Source organism: Ictidomys tridecemlineatus, chromosome 14, assembly GCF_052094955.1.
Source record: "Ictidomys tridecemlineatus isolate mIctTri1 chromosome 14, mIctTri1.hap1, whole genome shotgun sequence".
Lineage (NCBI taxonomy): Eukaryota > Metazoa > Chordata > Mammalia > Rodentia > Sciuridae > Ictidomys > Ictidomys tridecemlineatus.
The window spans coordinates 57676468-57690412 of NC_135490.1; the positions used below are offsets into that span (position 1 = coordinate 57676468).

Consider the following 13945-nt stretch of genomic DNA (forward strand, 5'->3'; position numbering starts at 1 on the left):
TTTATTTTTTATAGTGGGCATTGAACTTAGGGGTGCTTAACCACTGAGCAACATCCCCAGCCCTTTTTTTAATATTTTATTTAGAGACAGGGTCTTGCTAAGTTGCTTAGGGCCTCGCTAAGTTGCTGAGGCCTCCTAGTTGTTCAGCCTTCTAGAGCTGCTAGGATTAAAGGTGTGCACCACTGTGCCTGACTCCTTTATTAGCCCTGCATTCTTCATTTTAATTTATTGCCCTATTTAAGAATTATTTCCTCTAGAATCAAACTATGTTTTGAAATTAGGGGAGAGGTAAGTATGTTGGATTGTTGCTCTTAAACAGTTCTTTAATCAGGATGACCCATCAGAGAAAAAGAAAAGAAAAAAAGTATGATCACCAAGTAATCTTTCAAAGAGAAACATTAATTTTTGTGAGCCTGATCACGTCACTATTCCCAAATGGTTCCAAGCACAGAGGTGTTTTCTTCACACCCTCAGAGGGCTCCAGTGAAACAGTAGGTGTGATAACAGAAGTAACAGTAATAGGGTCTCCTCCTATCCTTTGATTTTATAGGATGTCTATCAAAAAGTTGTCACACATTTATGAGCAAGTGAGAACAAAGTGATTGTAATATGAATTTAATTGAATCTTATCAAAGAGTTTAAGTGCTGTGATAACCGTTATTAGGGATTTTTCTTAATTCCAATGGTTTAATTATCTACGTTGCTTACTCTTGTTATTAGTCATGTCAGCAGGATCTTGTTGATTTGAAAGTATAACAGAGTGACAGTAAGGGTGGGTATCACTTTCTGCAGCAGTTGGTACTTCAGAGACACAAAATATAATTCTATGAGGAGAGATGGTGCTTTTTTACATAATCTTACTTTTAAACAACATTTAAAGATGCAGCAGTTGTACAATTAGCCCATGATGACTCTAATTTTGCAGATTAGGGAATTGCTTCAAATCACACAACTAACAGACACCTCAATTAGAGTATGCATCTACTTCTTGAATTCCTTAGTGCCATCTTCATTGTTTAAAATTGGAGACTGTCCTTGTTTAATAATATGTGTATGTAAGAAGAATAGATAGAGTGAATGAATTGAAATGATATGGTTGATTCTTATGGAAAATGTTCACAAGACAAAAACATACTTCTGGATACAGGGTTAAATAGATTTTGGTATTTGGTTTTTCATCAGTTAGATTAGTAAGAAAAGAAGTTTTCTATACATGAATGGTAATATCTCATTTATTGCCCTGAGATTGTGGAGTGATATCAGTAATATTTAATTGCTCATGAAAGACTTTATGCCAGGGATGTAGATAAATTGAAGAGATATAGAGCATTATTGCAATGGCAAGGCAGACATAAAACTGTAGAGAGATTTTTCTAGTTCAGTCCTATATTAAACAGGAATTCCAGATCCTGTGCAAGAACACAGTGTTAGAGCTGGGGAGGAGGAAGGGATAAGAGGTTGAGTTGGCTGAAGAAGTAGAAGCAAGCTTCTGAAGACTGAAAATATTCCATGTGATGACTTTGGGATAGAAGCAAATGGAGTTGGATAAACAATGTAAAAAAGAAAAAAGAGAGAGAGAGAGATAAAGAAAAAGTGAACTGACATGAATGTGATTTTGAAAGGATATGTGGATACTTAAAGAGGTTGTTTGTTACATGGCTTGGATAACATAAAAGAATCACTAATATTCAGGAAAGCATTTTTTTTATTGACTTTATAGATTCAGACAGCTACGATGACTGTCTTCATATCAACAAAATCCCATGATACCAAAAAGGACAAAATTTAGAAATTATTTCTTTAAGAATAATAGCTTTGCTAGAAAGTATTAAATGGGGAAAATTTATTCAAGATATGTGACTGTAAATTACTTTTGGCAAAACATTAAACATATTGGATCTAAAAATAAGGCATATTTTGTGTAAAGTGGGCAGCTGGTTGGTAAATGATAAGCTTATCAATTTTCAGAATTATTTTTTTTTCCAGAGTTTTCTCTTAGTTAAAAAAATAGTGTTGTCTTTCTTTGTCAAGTAAAAGGATCCAACTGAATTATGGTGCTTTTCTTGGGCAGCAAGAATCTTGCGTTTTCCTGCATTTAATTAATTTTTGCAAGTTCTCTGTTACTTCAATTTATCCCATAAATATAAGTAGAATAAATACTATTATGATTATAATGATTTTTAAAAATAATTAATATCCCAAGAATGAAGGAAGTTAGTTTCTTCCTATAGATTATAATGGTAATGAATAGTTTAACTTAATATGAAATATGTACAACTCTCAGGCTCATGCCATTTTATAACTACTTATGATTTTATCATATAAAATTAGAATACCGGACTTGGTGCACACTCCGGCTTAGGGTAATGGATTATTCAGCTTTTTGTTACTGTGACCAAAATACCTGACAAGAAAATGAAATATGATATGTCAAGAGCTTTGTAATGTTTTGAACAACTAATAATAATAATAATAAAAAGAAAATTTAAAGGAGGGAAACTGTTTCAGGGGTTTGTTTCATGGATAGTCAACTCCATTGCTTTGGGCCCAAGATGAGGTAGAACATCATGAAAAAAGAGATATGGGGGAGAAAAGCTGCTCAGCTCATTACAGCAGAGATAGAGAGCTCTTGGGGATCCAGGGACAGGATATATAATTTCCAAAGGCAGGCTTCCAGTGAACCACTTCCTCCAGCCATGCCCTACCTACAGTTAACAGCCAATAGTCCATTCAAAGCATTAATCAATTAAATGGATTAATCCATTGATGGTATTACAGCTCTCATAATCTAATAATTTCACATCTGAACATTCCCGCATCATTCCAAGCTTTTGTGGGGTGAAGGGATACTACATATCCAGACTATAGCAGCTAATATCTTAATAAAAATTATTATTTTTCAGGTTCATTTTATGTCAGTATGTTTTGGTTACTAAGATTCAAGCTATTAATATTTTGCAGTGGGTTAGTTAGTTACTTGATTTAAACTTTATCTTAGGCTGTGATCAACTGAGCAGAGGTGAATTTTAGTTTGAAGTTTTAGGGTTTCTCTTTATTTAAATAAAACATTGATTGTCCCTAGTGTAGGTCCCCCTCTTGATTTTTATAATCTAGATCACCCATAGCCAGAATTTTCTTTTAATTTCTTAGTGCTATGAAAATATTTCACATCAATATGCAATTTTATTATTGTATAAAATCTCATTCCTCTTTGTACCCCTATTCCTGCTAATAAACTACATTCCTACATGTTCTTCCTATGATTTTTGAATTCACAGTTGAGCCTTTGTTTGTTTTATTTGGCTAAGCAATGTGTGGGACCAATTAAAAGAAATTGGAAACTGCCTTGTGTTATGTGTCTGCTGATCCCTTTGTTCTTGTTTTCCTTGCTTGGTGGATGATTTTGATCATTTTTGAAAAATGGTTGAAGAGCTTTGGAGCTGTATTTAAATATCTCTTCTATATTTGCCTTCTGAAAGGCTGAATTCTTAAGTTTGCGAGTTTCATACATTTTTTTAAAGAGAGAGTGAGAGAGGGGAGAGAGAGAGAGAGAGAGAGAGAGAGAGAGAGAGAGAGAGAGAGAGAGAGAGAATTTTTAATATTTATTTTTAAGTTCTCGGCGGACACAACATCTTTGTTGGTATGTGGTGCTGAGGATCGAACCCGGGCCGCACGCATGCCAGGCGAGCGCGCTACCGCTTGAGCCACATCCCCACCCCCGATACATTCTTGAATGTCCTTAATTTTCTCTCAGCTCTTTATTTCAGCTCTTATATATTTTAATCTTGCTTAAAATTGGCTTTAATTAATTTGCTCAATTTTTTAAAATATTGGGAAAATTGAGTTATTTCTGCTGTCAGTGGTTGCAGTTATTGTTTTTGGTTCTATATGGATAAAGATTGTACACATTTCCTGTTCTTATTAGCTGAGCAGCTCTGGCAGTCCACTTGAACTTTATCTATTAGGTAGTCTCTTATGTACTCAGTGACCATTTATGTGAGGCATTTGGTACACTGCCTGATTCTGTTGCCTAAGAAGTGCCTATTCCCCTTCTGTGTCCTTGGGATCTAACAGATGGACAGTATCTGAAGCAGTATTGAATATACAGACACATGCAAAGTGTGTATAACTCCTCCACCATCAGAAGACTGGAATTGTACAAACCAAGAACCTGTTTCCTAGGTGTGTTTAAGTTGCCTTACCCTTTAAATTATGGGGGAAGAATCAAGCTAAATTAGAAAAACGCGATAATAGCTATTGGAACCTTGAATTGATCACTTATTATAAAAATGCAAATATTTCACGAGTGTAGAATTTTTATTATTGTACTTGACACTTATTTGGAGCTTACATAATTGCAAGCATTACTTTAAACATTTTACATTAAATAATTATTAACTCATTGAATACTTTCAGAGTTTGGAAACTCATTGACACACAAACTTTTAGACCCTAGAAAACTCATAAATGAAAGAGCAAAAAGTTACCTTTATGTTTGAAGGGATTGCAATGATTTTTCCAAATTAACCTTCCATGGACAATATATGGCAGCCTATTGAAGAAATATAAGGTGATTGTATTCATACTTTTGAAAGCCTCAGAACTTGGTGCAACTTATAATTTTCAAGAGAAGTTTGGTAATTTCTACTTTCTTATGGCATTATGTCCTTACTATAGGATATGAGTATTGAAGAATCATAGTTAAAATGAATCCTTATAGTTCAGAGGGATTGTAATGTTCATCTAGATCATTGATTTTCCATTTGTGTCCTTGGAGAATTCTAAATTTCTATTGAATTGCAAAAAGGATTGCCATCACTTTTACCTGAATACTTTTTTCTATAATGTTCTTGAATATGAGACTTTGGTTTAAGTTTTCATTTTAAGCAGGATTTTGTTGCAAAAATAGTTGAAACCACTGATCTAATTTAATCTTTCTCTGCATAGAGATATTCTTGTCAGAGTAAGCTTGGCCGGTGGCTCTCCAGACTTGAATCTTTCCAACAAGAAAACCTAACTCTTTGACAAGATACCCTATCTATTTCTCACTGCTCAAAAAGTTCTTCCTTATAATCTCACCCAAAACATGCCTTCTTTTTCCTGTAAGGTTTAGTTCTACCTTAGGTCCTTTTTCTGTAAGACTTATCAACCCCAAGTGATTGCTTTTTCTGGATGACAGTCATGAAATATATTTAACTAGCTACTCATGCTTCATTCATAGTTGCTTGCCAATGGAACCTTGTTTCTTTAATAGAATCCTTTCTCTGGTTAAGATCTCTAGTCCCTATTGAAGTCTGATCAGTCATTTAAAGTCCTGCATTTAATGATATTTCTCAATAAATGTCACTCTAAAAAAAATAGTTCAGTATTCTAGAAGTGATCCAGCCAGTGGTCAGTGTATTGGCCTTGAATCAAATTTTATTTATGCTCTGGTTTAATATTAATGTGGTTCACAAGTGCATAAGTTTCTTTTTTTCTTCCTCTTTCTTATTTGAAAAATATTTTTTTAAATAATTAACTTCCTGTTAAATATATGGCTACTTGAAAAAAAATTTTGCTCTGTATATTGTAGCCAGTTCATCTCTTTCCCCTTTCATCTTTGTACCACTTCTACCCACTGCTTTCTTTTTTCTGGTACCAGTGATGCTTAACCTCTGAGCAACATTCCCAGCTATTTTTTATTTTTATTTTTTATTAGAGATAGGGTCTCACTGAGTTGCTTAGGGCCTCTCTAAATTGCTGAGGCTGGGTTTGAACTCAAAATCCTCCTACCTTAACCTTCTGAGTCACTGGGATTACAGACATGGGCCACCATGCCGGGATCACTGATTTTTGAATCTGAATGTATCTGTTTTGCGATTAAATTGAATCTTGACATTCTGCCCTACAACTCCTGAAAAGATTCTCTACCGAAATGATTCCATGGCTACCTGTGATGCTGGCTTTAAAAATTCACATTACACATTTGCAAAAAAACTACAGAGAAGTACTGTTTTTTAAAAGCCCCTTTAGCTTTCTTTAATGCAGTGTCTATTTGAGCAGAAAAAAAAAAGTCTTTTTCTTTTTTTCTTGTTCTCTTTCTTTCAGGAATAGCATTTGATTATATTACTTGGGGTGGTATTCCAGGAAGCACTGCCCAGGCCTATTAGGAGAATTTTTATTTTAGAGCTATCTTTTTAAGCTTATTTAACTATAAATTTGATTACCATGATCCTTTAGTTTAATCTAGTTCAATAGTTAAATTGCCAGGGTCAAGAAAAGGGTTTTTACATACAAATTTAAGATTGTTCTTAGATTTATATAAATGGAAAGAAGGGCTGTTCTTGGTTTTTGTGGATTCTTTGGATGCTTTTGTAATAATCCTATCTCAGAATTTTGGGTCTTAACAAGAAAATGACCATCTTCTTATTTTAGTAATTTACTCTTTCTCTGGTGTTGAAGATTAGGGTGTTATTTCTCACTCTAATAGTCTTCTGGCTTTATCTATTATTGTTAATGGTTTTAAACATTTAGCTCTTTTTTCCTCTTTATCTTTCAAAGAATCCTGTCATGAAGGAAAATTGTCTTGAAGGGGCCAAGTGTATGAAAAACTGATAATCTACTTAAAAACTTTATATTTGAATACTCTAAAACCAGGCTTGGAAGATTCAGAACCTCTCACAGTGATATACTAATATGTTGTATTTTGAGTATTACATTTTTATTGTCAGGACACTTGCCATAAAAATGGCCTATTTTGGTTTAGAGGGATATACTTTAGGGAAACTTTACTATTTGTAACCTCTCTGATTAATGTGTGAATATTCGTAAATGGCCATTGGTGGTTCCATTACATAGATAAACAAGGGTGCTATTGTATTAGATCCACTTTTTTGCCAGCTTTTTTCTGACGACTATTCTTTCTGAAAATATTAACATCAAGTGTTAATATTAAACATTATTATTAACATTAAAGGTATTTTATGTGAGTGAAAAGGATTCCACGTTCAAATAAGTTGGGAGAAATGAAAGAATGTATCCTGTTTGTAGACTGTCAGATATACAATATAATAATATACTAACGCACATTAGTATATTAAAGGCTCTAAGAAACCCTATAGAATTGAGAAAAAGAAAAAAAGCTTGTTTTTCTTTAATATTTTTCCAATTTTTTTGAGTATAGAACTGTTTGTTTTGTTTATTTATTTATTTATTTATCCTCAAATTTGTCTATTGACTTCCTTGTGAATCATGACTGGCGAGTATAGTTTTTCAGTCAACATGTTGGTTCAATCCATTGCTGTCATTGGTCTGGACCACTAAACTGTCTCAGCCTCGTAACATTGCATTTCCTCTTCCTGTCACCTACATGAGGAATTTTAGGTCCTGCAGGGTGCATAAGTGGGAATAGCCAAATATTTTCTTCCTTTATTCACATATTCATCCAATAATGTTTGAGGACATCCCAAAGACAAAGCAAGGATGTATGCTCTGAGAATACCAATACATTTAAGTTACCACTCCCCCCTCTGACTTTTATGTAGTAGGTGTATAGATAAGACCTACTGAAAGAACTGTTAATTATTATTATTATTATTATTAAAGACTATAAGAAAGGTGCTTAGGCTGTCAGAATCTAGAGGGGAGTAGTTCCAGATGCATACTCATGAAAGGCTTGATGACAGTTGGTACTGGAGATAGTCCTTCTAGGTCAACTCAGAGTTTGATGGGTAAAAATGCAGGGCCCCCATTGCAGGAGGAAGAATGGACCTAACCCAAAGCAACGAGATGGAAGACCCTAAGGCTTACATGTGGATCTTTGAGCAATTCAATTTGATAAGCTGGAGAAGAGGAGAAATTAAATTTGGAATAATTGAGTATACCTGGTTAATAATTAACTGTGTGTCTACAAGACCAGAAAAAAATTACTAAACAATTATCAGAGTTAAAAAATCAACCAGAAAGATTGCTGTCTTTCCTTTCTCCCTCCTTTTCTCCCTATGGTCTTCCTTTCGACATCCCAGGAAGTTACAGTTACCTGGCCAGAGCCTAGAAAGATGCTTGAGATGCTTTGAAAAGACTTTTGTAAACTCTGAGCCAATCCTAGGAGTTCTGAATTTTTAGGTGCTTAAATTGCAGTCTATGGGCAACAGTAAAACAGACAAATGGAAATCACAGTGCTGCCCATGTTCAAAATGGTGAATATTGATTTAATATTCAGACTTTTATAAAAGAATGTGCTATTGTTGCATGAATATTTATTCCAGCATTAAGAAACATTCATGTGGTACTATGCTTCTAGCAATGATAATCTTAAGGAAAGACAGATTCCCTTTCTTTTGGAAATGAGAAATCCTCTTCATTCAAAATTAACATGATTCCTGATGTTACTCTACTTTGAAGCACAGAGCATTTTTACCTATTCTAGTGTTCCTTAAATGTCTGACCTTACCAGACTTGTAAGAAATGATTTTACGCTTCTCTCTCTTCCCTTGTGGCTGGTGACATTTAGATGCAGTAAGGAATGAAAATTTATCAATTGAACTCTAACATCTAAGGCATAATGTGGTAGTAGTAGAGGTAGAGGAATAAAAATAAAAATTAGAAAGACCTCCTTTAGAATACTGGTCCATGTGATAAATAAGATTATATCCATGGTATAACTTTAATGTGATTTATCTCACTTTTACTCTGGGTCAATCATGCAATCAAGTTGAGATAAGTTGTGTTTTAACATAATATGTGTAGGGTGGGGAGGAGGAATTTGTAATATCTGAAACTACAGAGATATATATTTTAGTATTTACTAGATTTCTGTGCTGTATACTTACACCACTTTGGTCCTGATCTTGTAGGAAGTCAGAACTTCGAATTAACAAAGCATCACTGGCTGATTCTGGAGAATATATGTGCAAAGTGATCAGCAAATTAGGAAATGACAGTGCCTCTGCCAATATCACCATTGTTGACTCAAATGGTAAGAGATACCTGCTGTATTTTGTCTCCCAATGTGTAAGAGGAGTAATCAAGATATGTGGTAAGACTTATGGTTAAGTGGTGGGTTAAATCTCATTGTGAACAAAGAGAAAAGTTGGAAAAAAAATCAACATTCAGGCATCTTGGGGCTTCCTTCCCAAAGCTCCTCACTTCATGAAATGATACGGACTTACATAGATTTTTTAAAGGTTTTGAATAGGTTATGAAGTGTGAAGAGACTTATGTTGTTAAGAGAAGGAGATTGTACTGTCCCAATGAAGCTGTTTAGAAAGGGCAGTCCAGTCTTTGGATCTATCAGACACACAAATATACTCAGAAAGAAGATATGCGTATTATATATGGATACGTAGATATATATGACATGCCTATATTGTCTGTATAACTCTGTGTATATACATGTTTACATGTATGTATACACACATATACATACACAGTCCTGGCAATTTTTATGTCCCTTTATATATTTTCTTAAGTGATTACTTTTGGCTCTAGGTAGTATCAAGTTAATAAGCAGCAAGTTAGGCCTATTAATTTTTTAGGGCCTATTAATTTTGAAAGTAGGAAAATCTTAGAGGTAGTGAATTTCCTACTATGTACAGGCTTCTCATTCAACTTTCTTCAAAACAGCGCCAGGGGATATTTGTTAAAGAAATGAAAGACTTAGAGGTAGAAAGATCCACCTGCCCTCTGACAACTTCTCTGAGTTGTATAGGAAAGTAAAAGAACCATAGCTAGTGTCTCTCTGTTTCATTAAACCCCCAATACTCCACAATTCAATAGAGATATCTGTAGGAGCTATTGGTGACCTAGAAATGTTTATTTAAATCTCTTGGAATAATCAAATGTTATTTTTTAATTATGGCAGTTAATGATGGCCCATAAAAGTTCTTGTCAACTTTATAAAGCCAAGCCTAATTGCGTTACTTCTTGGTAGAAGATGAGGGGAAATGTTCTTTGCAAGGACATGGTCTCTTAAAGTGATAAGGTAAAAAAAACCAGGTCAACACAGGAAAAGTAAATAACTTCTGGTTAACTCCATAGGGTCCTGATGTAGTTTCTGTCACTTCATCCATTGGTGATGTAATAGGATAGGGAGAAGGGAGTGAGATAAAAATATGGAACAGGGTTGGGAAAATCCAGGTTAATGTCTTGTTCTCTGTGGACTTCCCAATGAACTGTTCTGTAGCAGTGTAATCAAAGTTTGTTATTTTCATTGTAAATGTACTCCCTGCACAGAGAGTAAAGAACTATGAAACGAACCCATTACTATTTTTAGGAGTAGTGCTTATGGTAGTTAAATTGTAACAGCCATTTAAACTTTATATGAACATATATAAAATTGTTTTACTTTTTTAACTAATGCATAGCATTTTGTTAGTATTAATTTACCCCACGTGGATTTTATATGATGCTATATGAAACTAATTTAAAAATCAATTCCAGTGCATTATTCTTTTTGGGAGAGGGTTCCAGGGATTGAACTCAGGAGTACTTGACCACTGAGCCACATCCCCAGCCCTATGTTGTATTTTTATATAGTGATAGGGTCTAACTAAGTTGCTTAGCACCTCCCTTTTGCTGAGGCTGTCTTTGAACTCTCGATCCTCCTGCCTCAGCCTCCTGAACCACTGGGATCACAGGCATGTACCACTGTGCCCAGCCAGTGCATCATTCTTTACTTCTCATATGCCATGTTTTGAAGCTTGTCCTCAGTTTGATACTTGCTTGATTCAGTAATAAATGCTATTGGATTATTATTTTTGACCTTTGGATTAGATTTGTGTAACTATGCAAACTATGCAGTTCCAGAAAATAAAATAAAACTATAGTTAGTATCATAGTCTCACTAAGTATTTACGTAGTGATTATTTCATGGTTTCTGATTTAAAGGATTAAGCAATGAATTATTTACCAGTATATTTTTCCTGGCCAAAGTCTATAGAGTTTTTTAAAATTAATTTTTGTGTACTAAATGTTTAATAATATGACTTTTTACTATTCTCACATAGCACAGACATCCAGTTCCTTTTTGTATATTAACTCTTTCAGGCCTTGGTTTAGTGCTCAAACTTGAATATGTAATTTCCACAAATTATAATAGATAAATGAAAGAAGTAGTTTTTTTAATTTAAATTTTTTTTGAAAGAAGTGTTTTTGATAATGAATCTTTTTTTATAACCTGACAAGAATTAAGAGAAATTCATAAAATTTGTAAGCAAATTATTTTCAGACAAACAACTAAAGTTCTTTCAGGAATATTTTCTATTGATTTTCAAACATCTGAATGAGAGGAGTGAGGGATCTTGATGACAGTGCACGGTGGTCTTATGGGCATGTGAGGAATAGGTCATCCTTATCCAACCCTCTCATTGTGTTTAAAAAGACATGGGAGATTTAGAATAGAAAACAGAATTGTTTAGAATCACAAATATATTTAATAACAAAATGAGACACGAGCCCAGGTTTCTTCAATTCCTTGTATACTGAAGTTCACTCTATATCTGAATGTATATGTGCAAATATTTAAGCAGATTCTTTTACTTGTGAAGAACAGAACTGAAGAAATGGGGTGAGTCAAAGGAAATAGAGAGATTCTCTGGGGAAGAAGTGGCACTTCATACAAACTGGAACTCAGTGAGATGGAATTGTACCTGTGGCATCTCTGAGAGCCTCTACCTTAGAAGTACCTGAGATTTCCCATGACCTATAACTGCTCCTGATTTCAGTAGGCTTTCTAAAAATTCAAAACTTTGACCTGCTGATGATCCCACATGGCCATATTCTCCTCGGCTCTATTTAAGGCTTCCTTTAACTCCTACTGTATGGTGGCTTTCTGGGTTCCCCAATCAAATTCTCCTTAACAAGGATCTGATTATCAGGGTTTATCATATTTTACTTTACCAGAAGACTGAGAGAACTTGCAAATCGTTTCCCCCTGGTTAGATGTCTACTTCTGCTCACCACGGAAGGGAGAAGACAGAAATGTGGCTGCTCAGAAATGCCTTACCTGCAGAGCATGGGTGGCAAAGCAGGCTGCCCAACACGCTCTAAGGCTTAACAGGCTCCAAGATTGATGAGGACTGGTTATTGTATGTGTTGGTAGATACCCTGTACCCCAGGGGCTTAGGTATAGTGTAACTGTAATTGAAAGATTTAAGTACCAGGATCCTACATCCTCCTCCACTGCTATCTGTGATTTTACTCTATTCAATTCATGGCTGATTATTAAAGGACTCTCAGCTGGGTGGTGAGTCACTGGTGCTCAGATGCACAACTTTTGTGTCAGCATATCCCCCTATCTCTAGGACTCTGAGAAAAATGTGAAGAGAGAAATATAATTTTACCTTGTGTTCTGTACTCACCTTTAACATATTTCTTCCAAGAGTACATGGCTATGATTAGACGATTTCTATATAGGTCGCTTTGATAAATGATCCTGGTATGTTGCTACACTCTGATGATTATGCTCATACCTTCATATACAAAGGATTGCTTTTAATTTACTTAAATTTTCACATAGTACCTTTTTTAGACTAAAATATCTCAAATCACTTTTGATGCATGATTCTAAGAGAGGTGGGTGGGGTGTGGGGAGATATTCATAAGAAGATCTTTGCTTTCTTCCCCAAAGAGTAAGCTATTTGGCACTCTGTTTAATCCAAGTAAGACAACCACAATTGTTATTAGAATAAAATTAGTTGAGATCATAAATATTTTCTGCACTGAAAGTTATTGTTTAGATCTACTTAGATTAACAAATGGGTGTAAATGAAATGATAAAAAATTTAAGAAAGTCCATGTAAATTTTTATGCACTTGAGTTACAGAGACCACTATTTTCAAGCATTGAGAAAAGTACACAGAGTCAATCATTTTGCTAAGGAACAATTTAGAAATTTATGTTTTCTACCTTTTTCCATGCCTTTTAACTTCCATTTGGAATTGGAAAACAGAATTTGCCATTGTAGACCTATAAACCTAAGCAAAATGCCAATTACTTTGAGGATTATTTAACACTGGATTTTTGTATAAAGAAGGATCTCATATGTAGCAGTCATTATCTGATGAATTACAGGTATATTCCTTTCATAAATTCATATATGGCAACTGAGAATGCCACATACAGTATTTCACAGCTCATATACTATATTTTCATTTTTATCTGTACTTTATCTAGCTTGGTCTTTCTATAGGAAACCTTCATTTAGCAATTAATTCTTAGCTAACAAGCTCTATGAAAACTCCTGGGTATTAGAATAGGGAAGAGAATAATAGACTTAACTGGTTTTCAAATTAATTAAGTAATGCTCTCTTTTCAAAGATTAACACAGGAGAATATACAACTACTCAATCATCTCTTATGTTTTCCTTTTTAATCAGGAGAAAAATAATTTTAGTGAGATTCAGGATCCCACAGGAGCAATTTGAGCTTCTGGCAATAAAATAGCTCTTTTACTTGAGAAGAATAGAAAAACATTATTTTTATAAAATTTGATTAAATTATCGATTGGTGCCTTACAGATTTGGTTCATGCAGGTAATAGATTTAGCCCCCTCAATTGACAGTGATTTTAGAAATGCCATGCTATTAGTGAACAATCTAAGTTGTGCTGAAAAACACATAATATGTGTTTTAATGTGTATAGCAGTCTCCACATGTGTTATATCATTTGGGATTTCTGTGGAACTAATAAGCAAGGGCAATGTGAATAGAATAGGGTAGATGGTGTATAGTATCCATCATGTTTCTATACTATTATTAATTTTGAAAGTTCTCAGTTACTTTAGAGTAAACATTCATTATAAGCAAGAATTCAAATGCTCAAAAGATATGCTTGAAGTCATATTTACTAGTACTAATAAATAAATGTGCCTACTTTGTTAATCTTTAAAAAGAGTCACTATAACAAATATTTGTATGAATAATTGGTTTATAATTTTAGAAAACAAGGAGACAGACAATTGAACGTT

At 34.2% G+C, this 13945-nt stretch overlaps 1 protein-coding gene across 13 annotated transcripts in view; it reads left to right on the forward strand.

The window, feature by feature from the left end:
* The window catches only part of Nrg1 (neuregulin 1), a 986545-nt gene that overhangs the window by 816903 nt on the left and 155697 nt on the right, over positions 1 to 13945 (forward strand). For all 13 annotated transcript variants that reach the window (XM_078031172.1, XM_078031173.1, XM_078031168.1 and 10 more), the window contains exon 3: positions 8835 to 8956. In XM_078031172.1, coding sequence (XP_077887298.1) covers positions 8835 to 8956 — 122 coding nt within the window. The remainder of the gene's footprint in view (positions 1 to 8834; positions 8957 to 13945) is intronic.